The sequence below is a fragment of the Gymnodraco acuticeps genome, unplaced genomic scaffold, assembly GCF_902827175.1.
Source record: "Gymnodraco acuticeps unplaced genomic scaffold, fGymAcu1.1, whole genome shotgun sequence".
Classification (NCBI taxonomy): domain Eukaryota; kingdom Metazoa; phylum Chordata; class Actinopteri; order Perciformes; family Bathydraconidae; genus Gymnodraco; species Gymnodraco acuticeps.
The window spans coordinates 456176-481487 of NW_022991386.1; the positions used below are offsets into that span (position 1 = coordinate 456176).

General features: G+C 43.7%; 1 protein-coding gene across 1 annotated transcript in view; it reads left to right on the forward strand.

Moving 5' to 3' along the window:
• prickle3 (prickle homolog 3) overlaps positions 1–25312 on the forward strand; it is a 48170-nt gene that overhangs the window by 12340 nt on the left and 10518 nt on the right. Inside the window, 7 exon segments of the mRNA XM_034241335.1 lie at positions 10778–10961; positions 14974–15087; positions 17271–17408; positions 18640–18826; positions 18829–18842; positions 20407–20536; positions 20539–20592. Of these exon segments, the coding sequence (XP_034097226.1) occupies positions 10778–10961; positions 14974–15087; positions 17271–17408; positions 18640–18826; positions 18829–18842; positions 20407–20536; positions 20539–20592 (821 nt within the window).

Genomic DNA, 25312 nt, shown 5'->3' on the forward strand with positions numbered 1-25312 from the left:
CTACTGGGACATGTCTCCATGCTTTAATGTTCAAAAAGATATTTTAATTTTTTAAAGATATTTGATAATGTATTAAACATGATGTCCAATACACATGGAATGCCATCGTCTGCATCCGTATTCGAACATAGAATACAAACAACGATCATCAGTTGAAAAACAGCAGATAATTATTCTTTTAAGGTATTTTTTAAAAGTATTTTATAAAGAGTCAGTGTTTTGTTATGTGTGAAAAGTCATCATTTTAAAAGTGATGTTGATATCACATTGCACATTAGTTAATATATTAAAATACTAAAATGAACAGCCAATGATCAAAAGAAACTCTAGAAACTAGAATATCTTTGAAAGAAACGATATAAAATATTTAGAATAAGTTAGAATAGAGTGCCGCAGTGACGCATCCTAAAACCAGGAAGTAAGTTAGCATTTCATCACTTCCTGTTCCCTCGTCTCAGAGCCAATGGGATCTCTCCATAGGATTTAGGAAACTATCTGAACTAAGCTCTGTGGTTGAGACACATTGAAGAGACGGATCACGTTTTGTTCTACGACATTAAATCCATCAGCAGTGACCCCACTGGTGATTTCTGAAGAGTTGACGTGTCTGAGAAACGATGGTTGTTACCAAGTGGCTGAATAGGACTACAGAAGTCGTGGAGGACGTTGTGCGTCATTACGCCGAACACGTAAACACTCCTCTAAGTTAGTTCCTGTTCTGCTTGAAAGCAAGTCCCTGCCTCCTGCAAACTGTTCAAACTAACGCTTCAACTTGTTCCATTTAGAATCTGTGTGTTTGAATATGGATCTTAAGTTGGCGTGACGTTGAAGCAGCGACCCTGCTGTAGCTCCTTTATAGCATAACGTTAGCATTTTGCTTCTGGCGACTAGATTTATGATTAGAAAATTATAAAAGTAGGGTAGACATGTGGAGATTATCCAGCTGAACAAAACGTGATCCGTCTCTTCAATGTGTTTCAACCACAGACCTTATTTCCAGCTGTTTTCCTAAATCTTATGGAGAAATTGCATTACGTTTTTGTCGAAGGAACCGGAAGGAGTTTGCTTCTGGGTTTTAGGATGCGTCACTGTGGCACTCTATACACCTACTATAAAACTATAAACATAGGATGCTAGATCAATTATACAAGTGTGCACAGTAGTTGCAGTATTTTAAACTAAAACGTAAAAGCAATGAGAAGTCCACTTGCTGATCCTGCAGAGCGAGGAACATGAAGGTGATTAAATGATTGAGATGTATGGGGGTCAGTCTAAAAGACCCCAGAGTCCCGTGCTAAGTGCATCTTCCTTAATAACCCATTTAGAGTCGCACCTTTCCTTAAAGAGAGACTACTTTGGGCTTAAAGCTGATGCTCGCTGAGAGGGAAGTGATCCATCTTCCTCCAGAGCTTCCTCACACAAAGCTGAGAGTGAGGGGGGGGGGGGGCAGATGGTGCTTCCGCTGCCCAGCAGAGACAGAATTGAGTTACTTTTGACCCACAGGTCCCCGCCACGCTTCAAAAGTGTTCAAAGTAGCCGTGGCTGTTAGTCTGGGTGGCCATGCGGCAATTACTCAGTCACTAATTAGCGTAGAGAGTTAAAGAAGGAGGCCCATCTGTTTCTAAAAATCTGATCTGAGGACAGATTCACTAACCGTCCTGCAGAGAGGTTATCACACAGCAGCACACATTAAAGCAGAGGATTATCTGCTTTAAATAGCTTTATCCTCCAAAAACTGCATTATGACAGGGCTGCGACTTATCAAGCGGTTATTTTTTATTATCTATTGAATCTGCCGGTTACTTTGTAGATAAATCATTGTGCCAGTAAAACATATACATCACAACTTTGGGGCTGCAACATATGATTATTTAATTATCATTTAACTGCAGATTGATCAATTTGTCATGAAATGGTTTTCCAGTTTCTCCAAGGTCCAATGAGATGCCTCTAAATGTCTTGTTTTGTCAATCAATACTAAGATATAGACTTAATATAGTATAAAAGCAGGAATCTCAAAATTGGAAAGGCTGAAAGAAGCATTTTCTGACATTTTTAGCATAAACAATGAATTGGTTTTATCCGACCTATAGTCACAAATATAAAGATATTACATTTACATCATCAAAAAGTAGAAGCTGAAACCAGATAATGATTGAAATATCTGAAACTGTGTCAAAGTGGTTGCCGATTAAAATGGGATGGCATAAAGCAACACGAAACAAACTTTAAACCTTTTGATTCAAGAGAGAAACTAAACCCTTTATTACTCAAAAAGTAATTTAGGTATCCTTCCTGTGATTCGGATCTGCTCCTAAATGAAGTGGGCTCTTCCTTGGCCCATGATACAACCAAGTTACAACCAAGTTACAACCAAGTTACAACCAAGTTACAACCAAGTTACAACCAAGATACAACCAAGTTACAACCAAGTTACAACCAAGATACAACCAAGTTACATGACACTCGGGATAGTAGTTTATCCGTAAAAATGTAATGTGTCGTGACTTCACTGAGTCTGAAAGTAACACCGCCTGCTCGATATTTCACTTTGTAGCCACGCATCTTGATCTCTCATAACATGACAAATACTGCGCAACACAGCGTTGCTCACAAGCTCCTCAAAATCTGCTCCACTCTCATTTCTGTGATTAATAACTGCATCAGAGCAACAATCGTCCGTCTGTTGTCAATCAGTGTGCAGAGTCATCTGAGCAGAGAAGACAGTGAGTTCATTATCATCACTTTACATCTTCAAGGCAGCGTGAGTACTTTTCTTTGACGTCTTCAGTGGTGTGTGTGTGTGTGTGTGTGTGTGTGTGTGTGTGTGTGTGTGTGTGTGTGTGTGTGTGTGTGTGTGTGTGTGTGTGTGTGTGTGTGTGTGTGTGTGTGTGTGTGTGTGTGTGTGTGTGTGTGTGGTGTGTGTGTGTGTGTGTGTGTGTGTGTGTGTGTGTGTGTGTGTGTGTGTGTGTGTGTGTGTGTGTGTGTGTGTGTGTGTGTGTGGCCTAGCATTACTATACTTGTGGGGATCTAAATCTGTTTACATAGTCACGTGTGGGGACTCGCCTCCCTTATGGGGACAAATTGGAGGTCCCCATAAGGAGAATCATTAATTTTAGGGTGAAGACTTGGTTAGGGTAAGACGTGTGTTGGTTATGGTTAAGGTTAGGATAAGTCTCCAGGAAATGCATGTAAGTCAATGTAATGTCCCCTGAAGTGATGTATACATGGTATGTGTGTGTGTGTGTGTGTGTGTGTGTGTGTGAGTGTGTTCATTGGCTTTTGTTTGATTTACGGAGGAGGGGGGAGTCGGGGGCGGCAGGGACGTTAAAAAGAGGCAAACCCTGCTCTCACTGACACACGGACAGACTTATGGGATGCAGCGTCAACAGGACAACCGGGAATACTTTGTCATGATCACAGCAGGTAAACAAACATATATTTGACTATGTGAGAGGGTTAAAGAGACTCGAAACAGTCGGGAAATGAGTAGGCTGTGTTTTGTGTGTGTTTGAGAGATTCCTCCTGACTTTGTGTTGTTTTGTACACACAGCTGGGTGGATTATAGGTGCTGAACATGATGTCATGAGCAGTTACAGTACACACAGTTAGCTGCCTGAAATGTACCTTAACAAGCTGACGTTATACTATCGTCATGGAGGTTCGTGCTGCAGGATATGAGGAACATACGATACAAAATACGCCAATATTACTTGTGATACATAAAGCAGTTAAAGGGTACTACTTAGCCTTTTCATAGCAAAAATAATACAATACATTGCTTGTTGAATTAATACTTTCTTTTATTATCCAAAGTGAAAATTAAAAGGAACACAAAAGGCACTAATTTGATAAAATGATAGTTACATTTTAAAGTCAAATGTTCTACTAATACTGTCTTTCAACTCACAAAAACAATACAATTCACACTATATTATTTTTATCAGCAAATTGAAAATGAGGCTTGGAAATATCTCAATTTTGTACAGCTCTATTGGAGATGTCATTGTATTTTAAAATAAGGTGGGAACAATTGAATGTGCTGGCTAATATATTACTGGACAAAAGGTCAGTTGTGGTTTCACAGGAGCAGCGAACAAGCGTTCATCTCTGTGTTCAACAAATTCAAATGATTTAAAATCCCCTCTAATCTCCAGCTAATTAAAGCAAATGTGGTTATTTCTCCATAAAGTTAATTTCTGTTTATTTTCCATCTAATGCTCCTTCAGCATGACGGCAGGAGGGACTCAAATAAAAGTCAATATTTCAGAAATCACAAAAATGTATATGGAAGATAAATATGAATTAAGTACCATCAAATGTACAATATATCTGGATTAAAAATGGAGCAGCTGTTCAGTCCTTTACGCCCCCAAGTGTTATCTACAGTTATTTAGTTAATTATCTTTATGAGTGGATTATCTATAGGCAGGACACATAAACAAACAATGCGTAACTAACGACAACACCAGCTGTAGCAGTTTTTTCATCATTCATTTAAACATTTTTTTTTTAAATGTATTGTTTTAAGTGTCCAGGCAACACAGTTAATATATACATAGATCCTGTGCTGGAATATATAGTATTATTGTTTTATTAATTTGGTGTCTGCACTTTTATGTAGCCCCCATGGGTGATTTACATTTGGGGAATTACAGGGTCTTTCCTCACAATCAATATTTGTGAAACCATTGATCTGAGTTTGACAACTAACTATTATTCTCATTCAATTAATCTGATAATTATTATTTTCCTAACTCAATGTTCCGTTCTTATTTTGACACGTGACCTTGTTTTTATGGCCAAAAAGCAGAAACAAGACTCATATTTAAAGATGTGGAGTTGCATATTTCTGTTACTCGACTTATCAACTAATAATTTCATCTCAGCTTCAGTTTGTTGATTTGAAACTCTAGGTGACGACAACACTGTCAACAATAAATGTCCCTTACTTGAACTCCTTTAACTGTTTCTGACCTGTCAGCATAAGTGATGTGTTTTGCCCGAGGGGACGAAGCCTCGCTGCGTTACATCAGAGTTTTGGGACTCAAATGATTGAGCAGGACAGGCTCAGTCATTTGCAGCATTAAAGTGCCCTTCAGAAATGCTCTTAAGTTCACCGAAATAACAATTACTACTTGCTAAGCAAAAGAGACATTGTGTGAAATCTTGTTTTGGTAAAGCATCCCCTTTGTCATACTATGATTACCTCCCTGTCTGTTTGTCAGCAGGACAGTTAGAGTTGGTGTAAGGGTGTAGCGTGGGCCAATGAAATAATGATACATCGTGTAACGGATCTGCATTACACGGCAATACACAAATGATGTTTTTGTAAACATTGCAAGATAGGTTAGGGTTAGGGTTAGGGTTAGGGTTAGGGCTAGGGTTAGGGTTAGGGCTGCTCCTTCTTTGGTCCTTCAGTCAACTAATTGGTGGTTTTGGTCTCAGTTGTTCAGATTTACTTTAAATGAGTACTCTACGCTTTTGCAGTGTTATTGTGGAGAAACTAATTGACATATTTATATGAGTTAGTCGACTAAGAATCTCTGTCAATCAGAGCAGATATGCCTGCCTTTAAGTCAGTTCAAAATGTCTTTAAATGCATCCAGAGGGACCAGCTTCTGTAGATTGTTCATGTGAAGCTTTGCAACCACTGCTGGTGATTATATCTCATCATGTGGAGGCTGCTGCTGGTGGGGGGGTGAGAGCGAGTGCATCTGCCATCTGTCCCATTATGCCATGCTGCCTCCTCCTACCCACTAACATGGGCATATCCCCCCTCCCCGTTTCCCAACACACACAACTGACACACACATACAGTACACAAGGCTGGGGTCAGATTTGTGGCAACATGGCTAAGCCTAAGCTGTGTTTACTATTATGTATTGGACCTGCTTGGCAGTTAAAGCTATATATTATGTCAACTTCTGGACAGAGGCATATCACAAGTCTAAAGAAAACCAAAACAAAAAAAAGTGTATTCATCACACTTTTTTACAGCGTAACACATAATGAAAGTTAGACTATATTACTAGGAGCAGTGTGCAGCTACCATGAAGCGGTCCACACTCAGTACGTTGTCTTCGTCTCAAGTTGTGTACTTCTGGACTTGCATGTGCTATTTTCTGTGCTAAAGTGTTTTTCCCAATGTGGTTCAAATGCATCTTGAGGACCTGATGGTGCTGTCATAACCGCAAACAGTTGACTGTCAATTGGACATTTCTCACACTCAAGAACCCACATCATGGCGACATAATGCTGCTTGATAAACATACCGCGATACTGGTGTCGAAATGAAACCATACTTAATTTGATTGTGTTCACTTGAGTAAACTCTGAAACCATAACGTTGCTAGCTCGCTAGTTAGCAGTGGTGATCGTCCCTTAAAGTCCGGGAGAGCGACAGTGTGCCATTCGAGACGACACTAACCGGTAGAAATGCACACACAGCACAAGTGATCACATTGTTTGACATGCAGTGTACTAAGGAGAAGTTTTGGCATTGGTCTGTTTGGGGACTTGAACCGACAACCTTCCTGACTCAGCTATACAGGCAACTGTTTAGGACCTTAGAAAAGCTGCTGAAATCACAAAGGTCCTCTTGTTTTGTCCACTCCCTCTCAATAACTTGAGTAAAGACAGTGGAGCTCAGACGTTCACACAGACATGGCGACATTACCTGCCGTTCCCAACCATGCAAAGACAGTTTATTGATCAGAAGAGGAGCACTTGTGCAGTTTACAACCATTTGTGTGTGTGTTTGAGTCTTTTGGTCGTGTGGGGGTTGGGTGCTGCAAATAAAGCAGCTTTGTGCCTTGTGAACTTGAGCCACAAGTGCCAGCTGGCAGGCCGTTATGCAATCACAACAGCAGAGATGCACACATGCAACACAAGCTGCATATGGACACAATGTAGCGCCACACACACACTTACATGTCACACACACACTTCAGTGTCACCCCGGGGCGCTTTATTCTGACTCCAGCGGTCCCACAGTGAGGCACACCCACTTTCGGGGGTGTAATGGGAGGCGGAGGGAGATTACTGCTCCAGTCTTCACCTCCCTCTCGCTTTACTGCCGCGGGATTGACAGCCAGGCTTATGTCAGCGACCTCATTTCCTGCCGGTCTGGTAGTAGCTTGTTTGGGATGTGAGATCCTCAAAAACATCTGCGAGGAGATTGAGTTTACTGCAGTTGTGTTAGAGTATCAGCAGTACACACAAAGGCTGTCCTCTCCTCAAGGAATCCCGAATCTTATCTGATGTGTAGATTGTGTATTTGTTTACTGCTGTGATAACTGTTGTGTCAGTAACTCTTGTATTAGTAACTATGTATTAGTAACAGTTGTGTTATTAATTTCTGGCTGCAGTGACTCTCTGAGTCAGCCTGAAGAATGTGTGTGGGCTAGATTGTGACATGTCTCCAACGCAAAGTGTGTCCATAAATCATAACGTTACTAAACTGAGGGAGTGCCTTATCAATGTTGTGCTCCTGCTGATGCCAGGAGTATGAACATTATAGGGTGCATTAACTTAATTGATTCGGGTAGCTTCTCTCCCACACATACACCTGAACATCAGCAGGAGAGGACTCTTTAAAGTAGAGACACTACACACTGATACACACCTGAACATCAGCAGGAGAGGACTCTTTAAAGTAGAGACACTACATACTGATATACACCTGAACATCAGCAGGAGAGGACTCTTTAAAGTAGAGACACTACATACTGATATACACCTGAACATCAGCAGGAGAGGACTCTTTAAAGTAGAGACACTACATACTGATATACACCTGAACATCAGCAGGAGAGGACTCTTTAAAGTAGAGACACTACATACTGATATACACCTGAACATCAGCAGGAGAGGACTCTTTAAAGTAGAGGACACTACATACTGATATACACCTGAACATCAGCAGGAGAGGACTCTTTAAAGTAGAGACACTACATACTGATATACACCTGAACATCAGCAGGAGAGGACTCTTTAAAGTAGAGACACTACATACTGATATACACCTGAACATCAGCAGGAGAGGACTCTTTAAAGTAGAGATACTACATACTGATATACACCTGAACATCAGCAGGAGAGGACTCTTTAAAGTAGAGACACTACATACTGATATACACCTGAACATCAGCAGGAGAGGACTCTTTAAAGTAGAGATACTACATACTGATATACACCTGAACATCAGCAGGAGAGGACTCTTTAAAGTAGAGACACTACATACTGATATACACCTGAACATCAGCAGGAGGGGCTCTTTAAAGTAGAGATACTACATACTGATATACACCTGAACCTCAGCAGGAGAGGACTCTTTAAAGTAGAGGACACTACATACTGATAATACCACCTGAACATCAGCAGGGAAGAGGACTCTTTAAAGTAGAGACACTACACACTGATATACACCTGAACATCAGCAGGAGAGGACTCTTTAAAGTAGAGACAACACTATACTGATATACACCTGAAATCAGCAGGAGAGGACTCTTTAAAGTAGAGACACTACATACTGATATACACCTGAACATCAGCAGGAGAGGACTCTTTAAAGTGAGACACTACATACTGATATACACCTGAACATCAGCAGGAGAGGACTCTTTAAAGTAGAGATACTACATACTGATATACACCTGAACATCAGCAGGAGAGGACTCTTTAAAGTAGAGACTACATACTGATATACACCTGAACATCAGCAGGAGAGGACTCTTTAAAGTAGAGACACTACATACTGATATACACCTGAACATCAGCAGGAGAGGACTCTTTAAAGTAGAGATACTACATACTGATATACACCTGAACATCAGCAGGAGAGGACTCTTTAGTAAGAGACACTACATACTGATATACACCTGAACATCAGCAGGAGAGGACTCTTTAAAGTAGAGATACTATACTGATATACACCTGAACATCAGCAGGAGAGGCTCTTTAAAGTAGAGACACTACATACTGATATACACCTGAACATCAGCAGGAGAGGACTCTTTAAAGTAGAGACACTACACAACTGATATACACCTGAACATCAGCAGGAGAGGACTCTTTAAAGTAGAGACACTACACACTGATATACACCTGAACATCAGCAGGAGAGGACTCTTTAAAGTAGAGACACTACATACTGATATACACCTGAACATCAGCAGGAGAGGACTCTTTAAAGTAGAGACACTACATACTGATATACACCTGAACATCAGCAGGAGAGGACTCTTTAAAGTAGAGACACTACATACTGATATACACCTGAACATCAGCAGGAGGAGAGGACTCTTTAAAGTAGAGACACTACATACTGATATACACCTGAACATCAGCAGGAGAGGACTCTTTAAAGTAGAGACACTACACACTGATATACACCTGAACATCAGCAGGAGAGGACTCTTTAAAGTAGAGATACTACATACTGATATACACCTGAACATCAGCAGGAGAGGACTCTTAAAGTAGAGATACTACATACTGATATACACCTGAACATCAGCAGGAGAGGACTCTTTAAAGTAGAGACACTACACACTGATATACACCTGAACATCAGCAGGAGAGGACTCTTTAAAGTAGCAGGACACTACATACTGAATTATACACCTGAACATCAGTGTCATAGGAGGAGAGGACCTCTTTAAAGTAGAGGACACTACAGCACTGATATACACCTGAACATCAGGCCAGAGAGGACTCTTTAAAAGTGAGGACCACTACACACTGATATACACCTGAACATCAGCAGGAGAGAAGGACTCTTTAAAAGTAGAGACACTACATACTGAATACACCTGACATCAGCAGGAAGAGGACCTCTTTAAAGTAGAGAGACACTACATACTGATATACACTGAACATCAGCAGGAGAGGACTTCTTTAAAGATAGAGCACCTACACACTGAATATACACCTGAACATCAGCGGAGGGAGAGGACTCTTTTAAAGTAGAGACACTACATACTGATATACACCTGAACAACAGCAGGGAGGACTCTTAAAGTAGAGACTCTACATACTGATATACACCTGAACATCAACAGGAGAGGACTCTTTAAAGTAGAGACACTACATACTGATATACACCTGAACATCAACAGGAGAGGACTCTTTAAAGTAGAGACACTACATACTGATATACACCTGAACATCAGCAGGAGAGGACTCTTTAAAGTAGAGACTCTACATGCTGATATACACCTGAACATCAACAGGAGAGGACTCTTTAAAGTAGAGACACTACATACTGATATACACCTGAACATCAACAGGAGAGGACTCTTTAAAGTAGAGACACTACATACTGATATACACCTGAACATGTGCCGTATATGTCCTCTTGAAGGGATGGGAGAAGTGAAAAGAAATGGAAAGTTGGTTGAAAAGTTTAAGCCAGCTCCTGCCATGTGCAATAGTCACTAAACTTACTTGAACATTGTTTAATTGTATGAAAACACATTCAGTATCCACTTTCTTTGGAATAATGGTGTTAAATAACATCCAGTTTAAATGTATTTAGTGTTAGTGTTTGGTGTCAATAAAGGGCTCGTCTGAAAGTCTTTCCTATATATATTTCCATTGTATTTGTTGTTATTTTACCGCTTGCTCCTTAACACCTGAAGCACCAGGAGATCCCAGCTTCCTGAAAAATGTGACACTTGGTTATCTTTGGCTTGTGCTGTAAATCACTAAAACACATTAAAAAAGCTCCTCAGGGATGAATCTCAGATGTCCTCCTCTCTCTGTGTCTCTGCAGGAAGATCTGTGTGCACTGTAAGTGTGTGAGGGAGGAGCACGCGGTGCGCGGCGTGCCGGGTCAGCTGGAGAAGATGATGACGAAGCTGGTGTCCGACTTCCAGAGACACTCCATCTCCGACGACGACTCCGGCTGCGCCTCGGAGGAATACGCCTGGGTGCCGCCGGGGCTCAAGCCCGAACAGGTAACAGCACACACACACACATCGAGACAGGGAGGAACAACACACTGGTTTCCATTGGACGTGTTCCTACACACACACACACTTTATTACCATGGGAACTAAGGTTACTGATTTACGACTGTAATTGAATAAATTGCTCTGTAAATGGATAAATGGATCTCTGCGTTCTGTTATTGATGATCCTTATGTGAACAAGCCCTGACAGAGTGTAAATCATAGCATTGATAACAATATATAAGAAGATCAATAACAATAAAACTGATGTTTGGACTTTTTTTTATTGGGAATATATAATATACATAATGTTTTAAGATAAAAAAAATAACTATACATATACTTTTTGGGATATATAATATGCATATATATTTTTTTGTATATTATATTTTTTGTTATATATTTTATTAGTAGAATTATAAATTGTATTTTGTATGTGGTTTCCTTGTTACATTTTTAATTTATTCCTTTGTTTATTTGTTTAATTTAATTTTAATTTTGTTTCTGTCACGATCTGTCTTTATGGTGTTTTGTCTTGTCTTGTTTCATGTTTTATTTTGAAAGGTCTTCACTTCCTGTCTTGCCTGTTTCTGTCTGCGTTGTGTCTTGTTTGGATTTGTCTGTGGTTCCCTGTCGTTAGTTTCCCTGGTGTGTCTGATTACCCGATTGTGTTCACCTGTGGCCCCTGTGTTTTCTCCTCCCTCCTCACCTGTGTCTTGTTTGTGTGATTAGTCTTGTGTGTATTTAAGTTCTGGTTTTTCTGTCTGTCTTTGTCGGTTCGTCTTGTGTCATGACTAGTTCGTCGGTGAGCGTTCTGTTTTGTCTTTGTTTAGCACCTAGCCTTGAAATAAAGGAATTCTCACTTTAATCTGCATTTGGGTCCGACCACAAAATGGACCCAGCAGATGATCCATGGGAGGTTGAATTACAGCATTTAACCTTCTATCTGGCTTGCTGCTTCGATTGGTGGAAGGGACCGTCCAGTGTTCGGCAGAAGAGGGCCGCTCTGGTAGAGGCGCTCCGGTTGGCAGCAGAGAAACCATGTTTTGTTGAGTTTTTACCTGACTGGATTTTGGACTTCCTTCAAGCATGTGATTCCAGACATGCTAGCTCCCTGTCTCCCAATTCCCAACCTGGCACCATACGCCTTGGTGGGTTCCGCCTGAAGTCAACCCGTGCTTCTGCCCCAGTTCCTGCTCCTGTCCAGGAGTCGTATTCCGGAACTCGTCAGGCTTATGGAGGTCCACGGAGTATTCAGGAGGCTGCTAAGAGGAGTCGTCGCAAGGCCAGGCTAGCAGCCCGAGCCCCAGCAGCCATGGTTCCGGCTCCAGTACAGGCCCCAACAGCCATGGTTCCGGCTCCAGTACAGGCCCCAACAGCCATGGTTCCGGCTCCAGTGCCGGACCCAGCAGCCATGGTTCCGTGCTCCAGTACCATCCCACATAGCCATGGTACCGTGCTCCAGTACCACCCCACACAGCCATGGATCCGTGTTCCGGTTCCTTGCCCAGCAGCCATGGTTCCGGCTCCAGTGCCGGCCCCATCAGCCATGTTTCCGGCTCCAAAACCGGCCCACACAGCCATGATCCAGGCTTCGGCTCCGGACCTTACAGCCATGTTTCCGGCTCCAGAACTGGATCTTACAACGGTGGTCCCTGCACCAGAGCTGGCCCATACAGCCATGGTTCCGGCCCCAGTTCCAGCCATGGTTTCCGGCTCAAGTACCGGCTCCAGCAGTCATGGTCCCGACTCCAGCACCTTGTCTCCTGCTGGCTCCCCAGCCGACGCCAGCTCCCGGAGTCTTGTCGGCGTACTGGCCGACTCCAGCACCTCGTCTCCTGTTGGCTCTCCAGCCAACACCAGCTCCCCGAGTCTTGTCGGCGTACCGGCCGACTCCAGCACCTCGTCTCCTGCTGGCTCCCCAGCCGACGCCAGCTCCCCGAGTCTTGTCGGCGTACCGGCCGACTCCAGCACCTCGTCTCCTGCTGGCTCCCCAGACGACGCCAGCTCCCCGTGTCCTGTCGGCGTACCGACCGACACAAGTTCCCTCTCAAGTTCCTACCCGAGTCCCCTCTCCAGTTCCTACCCGAGTCCCCTCTCCAGTTCCTACCCGAGTCCCCTCTCCAGTTCCTACCCGAGTCCCCTCTCCAGTTCCTACCCGAGTCCCCTCTCCAGTTCCTACCCGAGTCCCCTCTCGAGTTCCCTCTCGGGTCCCCTCTCGAGTCTCCTCTCCAGTCTCCTCTCGAGTCCCCTCTCGGGTCCCCTCTCGAGTCTCCTCTCCAGTCTCCTCTCGAGTCCCCTCTCGAGTCCCCTCTCCAGTCCCCTCTCCAGTCTCCTCTCGAGTCCCCACTCGAGTCCCCTCTCCAGTCCCCTCTCGAGTCCCCTCTCGAGTCTCCTCTCCAGTTCCCTCTCCAGTTCCCTCTCAGGTTCCCTCTCAAGTCCCTTTTCGAGTCCCCTCTCTAGTCACCTCTCAAGTTCCTACCCGAGTCCCCTCTCGAGTCCCTTCTCGAGTCCCCTCTCGAGGTCCCTTCTCTAGTCCCTCCTCTAGTCCCTCCTCTAGTCTCTTCTCTAGTCCCCTCTCGAGTCCCCTCTCTAGTTCCCCTCTCGAGTCTCCTCTCGAGTTCCCCCTTGGTTCCCCTCTCGAGTTCCCCCTTGGTTCCCCTCTCGAGTCTCCTCTCGAGTCCCCTCTCGAGTTCCCCCTTGGTTCCCCTCTCGAGTCTCCTCTCGAGTCCCCTCTCGAGTCCCGTCTCAAGTCCCTACCCAATGTCCTGGTCTGTTGGAAGTTCCGCTGGGGGTCCTGCCAACTCCATGTACTGTCCCGTTGGAGGTCCCGCCGACTACTCTCCTGCCGGGGGTCCTGCCAACCCTTTGTCCTGTGCCGTTGGAGGCCCCGCCGACTACTCTCCTGCCGGGGGTCCTGCCAACCCTTTGTCCTGTCACGTTGGAGGTCCTGCCGACTACTCTCCTGCCCGGGAGTCCTGCCAACCCTTTGTCCTGTCTCGTTGGAGGTCCCGCCGTCTACTCTCCTGCCGGGGGTCCTGCCAATCCTATGTCCTGTGCCGTTGGAGGCCCCGCCGACTACTCTCCTGCCGGGGGTCCTGCCAACCCTTTGTCCTGTCCCGTTGGAGGCCCCGCCGACTACTCTCCTGCCGGGGGTCCTGCCAACCCTTTGTCCTGTCCCGTTGGAGGTCCCGCCGTCTACTCTCCTGCCGGGGGTCCTGCCAATCCTATGTCCTGTGCCGTTGGAGGCCCCGCCGACTACTCTCCTGCCGGGGGTCCTGCCAACCCTATGTCCTGTCCCGTTGGAGGTCCCGCCAACTGCTCTCCTGCCGGGGGTCCTGCCAATCCCGTGTCCTGGTCCTTTTCCGTGGGGGATCCTGCCGAGGCCTGTCCCACCAACTCCGACACCGGTTCCTGCCCGGCCTCCGCAGCTGTCTGGTCTTCGCCCTCGAGCCCGGCCCTCTGAGAGCCACGGCCTTCGCCCTCGAGCCCGGCCCCCTGACTTTCCCGGCCGCGGTCCTCGCCCTCATGCTCGGCCCCCTGAGTTCGCCTGCGATGTCCTTCGCCCCTCCATAACCCCCACCTTGGACTCTGCCTTGCCCCCGGGCCGTCCCCCCGAATACCCCTTTTTGAACTCTGCCTTGCCCCCGGTCCGTCCGCCCGAGATCCCTTCCTGGTCCTCTGCTGTGCTCCTGGGCGGTCAGCTCAGTCCCGTCCTCCTGACCCCCTCCACCCACCATGGTGGCCTAGTGATACGTGATACGTGATCCTACCTGCTTCACACACCGTGACAGTTTCTTTATTTAAATGTTTTTTATTTTATTCCTTCATTTTTTTAAGTATAATTTTAACGAGAATTAGACACAATCATTTTTGTAATAAGCGTAGGCATCGTCTTAAGCCTTTTCAGTATAATATAACTTTCCACCTCATCACAAGGAATTCATTATTCCTGTTTATTTGATATATTTCTTAAGTTGAACAAAATGAACTGAAATACCTTTTCCTCGTGCTACAGGTGTACCAGTACTTCAGCTGCCTACCGGAGGACCGGATCCCGTATGTGAACAGTCCGGGGGAAAGATACCGGATCAAACAGCTGCTGCACCAGCTGCCAGCGCATGACAGCGAGGTAACGTCACCTGATCCAGGGTCAGATTCACTCATGCTGTAATGTTATACTCGGTGATCGTGCCGTCATGTTAAATGTCTGTTTGTTGTTCATGTATTGTGTTTTTATACACTGAACAAAAATATAAACGCAACACTTTTGTTTTTGCTCCCATTTTTCATGAGATGAACTCAAAGATCGAAAACATTTTCTATATACACAAAGTAACCATTTCTCTCAAATATTGTTCACAAATCTGAAAAAATCTGTGATAGTGAGCACTTGAAACGTGCATTTTTGCTTTATTGGGGGGGTCTGGGGGGGTCCGAAAACCAGTCAGTATCTGGTGTGAGGGGTAGGGTTAGGGTTAGGGGTAGGGTTAGGGTTAGGGTAATGTTGTGAATCGAGTGGCCCATGGTGGTGGTGGGGTTATGGTATGGACAGGCGTATGTTATGGACGACGAACACAGGCCACTCGATTCACAAGATTACCCTAACCCTACCCCTCACACCAGATGCTGCATGGTTTTCAGACCCCCCCAATAAAGCAAAACTGCACGTTTCAGAGTGGCCTTTTATTGTGGCCAGCCTAAGGCACACCTGTGCAATAATCATGCTGTCTAATCAGCATCTTGATATGCCACACCTGTGAGGTGGGATGGATTATCTCGGCAAAGGAGAAGTGCTCACTATCACAGATTCTTTCAGATTTGTGAACAATATTTGAGAGAGAAATGGTATTTTGTGTTTATAGAAAATGTTTTAGATCTTTGAGTTCATCTCAAGAAAAATGGGAACAAAAACAAAAGTGTTGCATTTATATTTTTGTTCAGTGTATATTTGGCTATGTTGATGTTACACATGGAGCTGCTGTGAGACTTGATCTGACCATTAAAGTATTATCGTGTCGTATACTGTGGTGACATGTTAAACTAATTTGCTAATAGAAAATACGACAATACCTTAGATTTATTCGTAGCTTTCTTTAAACTAGGGCAGCAAACAATACTTTCTTATTATTTCTTATTCTGCCCATCATTTTTTTATTCATATTTTGTGATAAACTTCACTGATGTTTCTGTTAGTCAGTTCGAAGCCCAAAGATATTCACTTTTGTTTGATATAAAACAGAAAAGAGCTGTTTCTGACATATTTTGCAATTATTTGATCATCACAAAATGTTATTGTGTTTAAATGTTATTTCGAAATGCTTTATGGTGGTTTATTTGACATATTTGTATCATACTCAATCATATGTGTGAGGATAATCCAGTAGGGATTGGTTTTATATTCATGTTTACCTCGTATAAGTGTTTATCAGTATACTGGGTTTAGTTTAGCTTTTTGTTTTTACAGAAACTGGTAAATATCGTTCTGTTTTGATGCTCCATTTGGTCGGACTAAGTAAAAAATTACACATATCTATTAATTCATTTGGATTGTATAAAACCAGACTCTTAAATGCCAGTTAAATGGTAAATGGACTGTATTTATATAGCGCTTTATCCAGTCTTTACGACGCCTCAAAGCGCTTTACATACTACATGTCATTCACCCATTCACACCCATTCATACAGAGCAGTGTACCTTACTCTAGGAACTAACATTCACACACATTCACACACCGTTGGCCATCGGGAGCAACTCAGGGTTAAGTATCTCGCCCAAGGATACATCGACATGTTGGCTGTACGGGCTGGGATCGAACCCCTTCTGTTTGTGGGTTTGATCCCAGCCCGTGCGACTGTGACTGCACGGGCTGGGATCGAACCCCTTCTGGTTGTGGGTTTGATCCCAGCCCGTGCGACTGTGACTGCACGGGCTGGGATCGAACCCCTTCTGGTTGTGGGTTTGATCCCAGCCCGTGCGACTGTGACTGCACGGGCTGGGATCGAACCCCTTCTGGTTGTGGTTTGATCCCAGCCCGTGCGACTGTGACTGCACGGGCTGGGATCGAACCCCTTCTGTTTGTGGGTTTGATCCCAGCCCGCTTCTTATGCTCACTTGTATATAGTTATGACACTTTAAAAACAGGATGATGCATTTCAAGAGGCGTATAACCAACTCATTTGTTGTTAATTGAAGTTACACAATCGGTTCGTAACAAGATACAGATTGAATTCATCTCGCTGAAACTAAGAGGTAGTTGAAGGTTAAGAAGTCGTTTTTTTATGTCAACACCATTATCCGTGTGTTTCCTGCAGTCTCAGTACTGCAACACTCTGGACGACGAGGAGAAGAAGGAGCTGCGAGTGTTCAGTCAGCAGAGGAAGAGAGAGAACCTGGGCCGAGGCGTCGTCAGACTCTTCCCTCTGACGATGACGGGCGCCATCTGCCAACAGGTAGAGCAGCATTTCGATTTTATGTCTCCAAAGCCACGCAGAAGACTCCCTCGTAAAAACGTGTCCTTGTAATCAACATCATGCACGCAAGGGAAAGCTTTGTAAACACATAGATGCAGAAGGAGGGACTTTTGATTGGCATGTAGGCGCAGGAAAGGCTCAGGGGAGGAAACGATTAAAGGGCTGTGAAGGAAAAGTGCTGCTCAGTTCATCATTGGTTAAAGGGATAGTTAAAAACACTTATTTGACCTCTTAACTGCATTGCTTTGTATCTATCTTAACAGCTGTAGTGTGAGTTGCAGAGGGTTAGAGATATCAGCTGTATAAATGTCTCTCCAATGCCATGGAGTAACGCTGCTAAACAAGTGGTAAAAATAACATTCACATTATTTTTGACTGGTATTGCAATAGAGATAACGTTCATAATATTGGAGGGAAACTCCCCAAAAAACCCACGATAAAAGGGTTAAAATGGAAGAAACTTTGGGGGGGAGCAACAGAGGAAGATCCCTCTCCCAGGACGGACACATGTGCAATATATATCATTTATATAGATTAAACAATCCAATCCCCTCTCTTATATCACCTCATACATTCCAGGTTAAAACCAACAACTAACAGTACATCTCAGGGGTGTCCAAACCTTTTTTTTTTTGGACACCCAAAACAGCTGGGCCGCTCACTAGAGGAGATGTATATCGCCTCATAAGTCCAGTTATAAGTTGGAAAAGTCAATCAAATGTAGGTAAATGATTCTTGATACTTGAAAATGCTGTAAGAAACAAACAGCTCTCCAGAGGGTTTACTTTATTGTGTTGGCAGATCATTCCTTCAAACAGGAGCTTCAGATTGATTATAATAAGAGGAAATATGAAGGGTGGAATTCAATGTTATGTAAATGTGTTATTGGGCTTCTTTATTATCTACTTACATTTCTTAGAACATGTTTTCAACTTTAATCGACTGAATTGATTTGAAAAGTGGTCTTATTAACACATGAATACTTTTAGTTATATATTTAAGAAGTACAATATAAGACGAGCAGAAGTTTATTATACTTAAGTCATTATCCTTTTTGAATTTGGTGAGGGCCGATTCAAAATGGTCCGCGGGCCGTAGTTTGGACACCCCTGATCTACATTTATAAAACAGCTCTACAGGTGACAGGAAAAGTGTGTATTTTGGGTCGACCTGTCGCCCTCTAACTTCCGTCCCCCCGGATCTTTTCCAGTGTGGCCGTCAGATCTGCGGGGGGGACATCGCGGTGTTTGCCAGCCGCGCGGGGCAGAGCGGCTGCTGGCACCCTCAGTGTTTCCGCTGCCACACCTGCAGCGAGCTGCTGGTCGACCTCATCTACTTCTTCCAGGAGGGAAACATCTACTGCGGGCGGCACCACGCCGAGAGGCTGAAGCCCCGCTGCCAGCCTGCGACGAGGTGAGGGCTCAGGGAGGGAAAAGTTGTATATACAGGGGTCCGCAGGGTCTTAAAAAGTATTAAAAGGTTGATCAATCAATTTAGTGAAAATGAAGGCTATTAAAAAAGTATTAAACGGCATTTTCCAAGGTGTTACATTGTGTAGCTTGTTTCCAATAAGTATATAAATGGTCCAAAGAGGTTGTATTCTACAGTGTGGCTGAATGTAATCATTGCGTAGGTGTGTAGTGTGATTCTGTGTAGTTTATTTCTGGCATCCCGTTGGATTTGACGTCATCTGAACAGGACGCGAAGGTCCGTTTGCGCCGGTTGTTAAACAACATCGTTATGGGGAATGCAAGGTCTGCGTCCAAATGGTGGAAAGATAAGGAGGAAGGACAATCAATACTGTATATAGTCAAATGTGAGGTAAAGTGTGTCCGCCAAGGCAACCGGTTTAGAACTCAAAGTGGCGATGAGGGTCTTAAAATGTATGGAAAGGGTCTTAAAAAAGGTCTTAAAAGGAATTACATGTGACTTCCGGATGTCCTGCATAGACCCTGAGATATATATATATCCTTTATTTAACCAGGTAAAAAGTCCCATTGAGATTAAAGTCTCTTTCGAAGAGCGACCTGGCCAAGAAGGGGCAGCGTGAACAAAGTTACAATAGATAAAACAGACAATCCAGGCAGACGAATACAGCGGTCTTAAAACACAAATGAGATGGCACAGTACCCAGTCAATATGCAAATCAAATAAACTATTATAAATCATTAAAAACTGGCACAATTGATAAGCGACTTATGTTGATATATTAGTTCATTTCTCCAGGCTACATGAGCACACGACACGTTGGTGAGCGGGGTAACATATGACCTCTGTGTTACTATGAGGACATATCCTAGCCCCCGTTATATATCACCATCTTGCAATCAGCTTTAATCTAGCTCTAAATATGTTTTTACCAACGAAATAATGTACGCAGCTCGCGATGTAACTAGGAGTCTAGTGGACGGTATCGGTACTACAAGTACCCCGGGCCGCCATTTGCCCATCCCTGATCTAAAATATAGTTTCTGCCATTGAAATATAAAATCTCAGGCTCTTCCAACAGACAACATACAATATACTTAAGACATACAAGTGATATAAGTAGACTATACAGTATATGTGCAAATGGAATAAGATATACAGAATGTAAATGCAATACTGCGTGTCATAAGTTACTGCTTATGGTAATAATATATAAATATGTGGGCTGTTAACAGAAGCTAAAAAAAAAGCAAGAGGTGTTGCGTCGGAGGATTTTGATTCAAATATCTGCAGAAAAGATCCTTTAATGAATCCTCAGGCTCTTTCAGGTGATTTACCACTACTGTTTTATCACTCTCTTAGATCTGTGCATGGTTGAGAGTATTTGCAGATGTCTCCGGGGGGTTTCCCTGTTTCTAAGGGCTCTCAGTGTGACTCAAGAGCTTAGCACACGCAGTTAATGGATCTGCAGAGACTGACCTTTTTCATCCTGTTAACCCAAATCTCCCTCTGTGTGCCCCCCCCCCCCCCTCTCGTGTCTGAACCGTAGATTATTCTGGCTGATGAGTGCACGGAGGCCGAGGGTCGGTACTGGCACATGAAGCACTTCTGCTGCTTCGAGTGTGAGGCGTCGCTGGGCGGTCAGCGTTACATCATGAGAGAGAGCCGGCCGTACTGCTGCGCTGCTACGAGTCGCTGTACGCCGAGTACTGCGACTCCTGCGGGGAACACATAGGTATTTAGTCAAGAATAAAGATGTACAAGGGATTGTATGCAGCTAACAGACAGTATCAGGCAGGTTTTACCTCAACTTTTGTTCTGGTATTGAGAAATACCGGTTCAATGCTTTGTTCAGATTAGTTGAACCCTACATTCAGTATTTTCCCGACAATTACTATTTAAATTAACTAGTGTAGGTTACAGAGTACTGCGACACCTGCGGGGAATTAAGACATACAATTACAGGTTTTATATGCAGCTAACCGGCCATTATCGGGAAGATGTTCTTCACTATTTCATTACAACGTTTAATTCTGATTTCTAATTTAATCTGATGTCCTGAGATGACAGAGTGTCTGTTTTTAAAAGTGTCATAAAACTATAAATTAATATTATTTTACACTTTCACGTAGTTAAATATCCTCTAGGAGGAGATTCAGGTGATAAGGGGGGGGGGGGTTACACCTTGGTTACCTTGGTTACCTTGGTTACCTTGGTTGCTGATTGGCTAATGGTTACACAAGACAAAAAAATCGTTATGACATCATAAAGTGTCCAAAATCTGATCAGCTCATTTTCAGACAGGTTTTTATATAATTGGATCAAAAAGAGAGAGAATCTTTGTTCCTGAAACTTTCAGAGTCTCTTTCCACAGAGGGGACACATGTTGATGAAGAAGAGAATGAAGAAGAGGGGACACATGTTGATGTAGAAGAGACATGAAGAAGGGGGACACATGTTGATGTAGAAGAGACATGAAGAAGAGGGGACACATGTTGATGTAGAAGAGACATGAAGAAGAGGGGACACATGTTGATGTAGAAGAGACATGAAGAAGAGGGGACACATGTTGATGTAGAAGAGACATGGAAGAGGGGGACACATGTTGATGTAGAAGAGACATGAAGAAGAGGGGACACATGTTGATGTAGAAGAGAATTAAGAAGAGGGGACACATGTGATGTAGAAGAGACATGAGAAGAGGGGACACATGTTGATGTAGAAGAACATGAAGAAGAGGGGACACATGTTGATGTAGAAGACATGAAGAAGAGGGGACACATGTTGATGTAGAGAGACATGAAGAAGAGGGGACACATGTTGATGTAGAAGAGACATGAAGAAGAGGGGACACATGTTGATGAGAAGAGACATGAAGAAGAGGGGACACATGTTGATGTAGAAGAGACATGAAGAAGAGGGGACACATGTTGATGTAGAGAGACATGAAGAAGAGGGGACACATGTTGATGTAGAAGAGACATGAAGAAGAGGGGACACATGTTGATGTAGAAGAGACATGGAAGAGGGACACATGTTGATGTAGAAGAGACATGAAGAAGAGGGGACACATGTTGATTGTAGAAGAGACATGAAGAAGAAGGGGGCACATGTTGATGTAGAAGATACATGAAGAAGAGGGGACACATGTTGATGTAGAGACATGAAGAAGAGGGGACACATGTTGATGTAGAAGATACATGAAGAAGAGGGGACACATGTTGATGTAGAAGAGACATGAAGAAGAGGGGACACATGTTGATGTAGAAGAGACATGAAGAAGAGGGGACACATGTTGATGTAGAAGAGACATGAAGAAGAGGGGACACATGTTGATGTAGAAGAGACATGAAGAAGAGGGGACACATGTTGATGTAGAAGAGACATGAAGAAGAGGGGACACATGTTGATGTAGAAGAGACATGAAGAAGAGGAGACACATGTTGATGTAGAAGAGACATGAAGAAGAGGGACACATGTTGATGTAGAGGACATGAAGAAGAGGGGACACATGTTGATGTAGAAGAGACATGAAGAAGAGGGGACACATGTTGATGTAGAAGAGACATGAAGAAGAAGACACATGTTGATGTAGAAGAGACATGAAGAAGAGGGGACACATGTTGATGTAGAAGAGACATGAAGAAGAGGGGACACATGTTGATGTAGAAGAGACATGAAGAAGAGGGACACATGTTGATGTAGAAGACATGAGAAGAGGGGACACATGTTGATGTAGAAGAGACATGAAGAAGAGGGGACACATGTTGATGTAGAAGAGACATGAAGAAGAGGGGACACATGTTGATGTAGAAGAGACATGAAGAAGAGGGGACACATGTTGATGTAGAAGAGACATGAAGAAGAGGGGACACATGTTGATGTAGAAGAGACATGAAGAAGAGGGACACATGTTGATGTAGAAGAGACATGAAGAAGAGGGGACACATGTTGATGTAGAAGAGACATGAAGAAGAGGGGACACATGTTGATGTAGAAGAGACATGAAGAAGAGGGGACACATGTTGATGTAGAAGAGACATGAAGAAGAGGGGACACATGTTGATGTAGAAGAGACATGAAGAAGAGGGGACACATGTTGATGTAGAAGAGACATGAAGAAGAGGGGACACATGTTGATGTAGAAGAGACATGAAGAAGAGGGGACACATGTTGATGTAGAAGAGACATGAAGAAGAGGGGACACATGTTGATGTAGAAGAGACATGAAGAAGAGGGGACACATGTTGATGTAGAAGAGACATGAAGAAGAGGGGACACATGTTGATGAAGAAGAGACATGAAGAAGAGGGGACACATGTTGATGTAGAAGAGACATGAAGAAGAGGGGACACATGTTGATGAGAAGAGACATGAAGAAGAGGGGACACATGTTGATGTAGAAGAGACATGAAGAAGAGGGGACACATGTTGATGAGAAGAGACATGAAAAGAGGGGACACATGTTGATGTAGAAGAGACATGAAGAAGAGGGGACACATGTTTGATGTAGAAGAGACATGAAGAAGAGGGGACACATGTTGATGTAGAAGAGACATGAAGAAGAGGGGACACTGTTGATGTAGAAGAGACATGAAGAAGAGGGGACACATGTTGATGTAGAAGAGACATGAAGAAGAGGGGACACATGTTGATGTAGAAGAGACATGAAGAAGAGGGGACACATGTTGATGTAGAAGAGACATGAAGAAGAGGGGACACATGTTGATGTAGAAGAGACATGAAGAAGAGGGGACACATGTTGATGTAGAAGGACATGGAGAAGAGGGGACACATGTTGATGTAGAAGAGACATGAAGAAGAGGGGACACATGTTGATGTAGAAGAGACATGAAGAAGAGGGGACACATGTTGATGTAGAAGAGACATGAAGAAGAGGGGACACATGTTGATGTAGAAGAGACATTGAAGAGAGGGGACACATGTTGATGTAGAAGAGGACATGAAAGAGGGGACACATGTTGATGTAAAGAGACATGAAGAAGAGAGGACACATGTTGATGTAGAAAGACATGAAGAAGAGGGGGACACATGTTGATGAGAAGAGACATGAAGAAGAGGGGACACATGTTGATGTAGAAGAGACATGAAGAAGAGGGGACACATGTTGATGTAGAAGAGACATGAAGAAGAGGGGACACATGTTGATGTAGAAGAGACATGAAGAAGAGGGGACACATTTGATGTAGAAGAGCATGAAGAAGAGGGGGACACATGTTGATGTAGAAGAAGACATGAAGAAGAGGGGACACATGTTGATGTAGAAGAGACATGAAGAAGAGGGGACACATGTTGATGTAGAAGAGACATGAGAAGAGGGGACACATGTTGATGTAGAAGAGACATGAAGAAGAGGGGACACATGTTGATGTAGAAGACATGAAGAAGAGGGGACATGTTGATGTAGAAGAGACATGAAGAAGAGGGGACACATGTTGATGTAGAAGAGACATGAAGAGAGGGGACACATGTTGATGTAGAAGAGACATGAAGAAGAGGGGACACAGTTGATGTAGAAGAGACATGAAGAAGAGGGGACACATGTATGTAGAAGAACATGAGAAGAGGGGACACATGTTGATGTGAAGAGACATGAAGAAGAGGGGACAGATGTTGATGTAGAAGAGACATGAAGAAGAGGGGACACATGTTGATGTGAAGAGACATGAAGAAGAGGGACACAGTTGATGTAGAAGAGACATGAAGAAGAGGGGACACATGTTGATGTAGAAGAACATGAAGAAGAGGGGACACATGTTGATGTAGAAGAGACATGAAGAAGAGGGGACACATGTTGATGTAGAAGAGACATGAAGAAGAGGGGACACATGTTGATGTAGAAGAGACATGAAGAAGAGGGACACATGTTGATGTAGAAGAGACATGAAGAAGAGGGGACACATGTTGATGAGAGAGACATGAAGAAGAGGGGACACATGTTGATGTAGAAGAGACATGAAGAAGAGGGGACACATGTTGATGTAGAAGAGACATGAAGAAGAGGGGACACATGTTGATGTAGAAGAGACATGAAGAAGAGGGGACACATGTTGATGTAGAAGAGACATGAAGAAGAGGGGACACATGTTGATGTAGAAGAGACATGAAGAAGAGGGGACACAGGTGATGTAGAAGAGACATGAAGAAGAGGGGACACATGTTGATGTAGAAGAGACATGAAGAAGAGGGGACACATGTTATGTAAAGAGACATGAAGAAGAGGGGACACATGTTGATGTAGAAGAGACATGAAGAAGAGGGGACACATGTTGATGTAGAAGAGACATGAAGAAGAGGGGACCTGTTGAGTAGAAAGAGACATGAGAAGAGGGACACATGTTTTTGTAGAAGAGACATGAAGAAGAGGGGACACATGTTGATGTAGAGAAGACATGAAGAAGAGGGGACACATGTTGATGTAGAAGAGACATGAA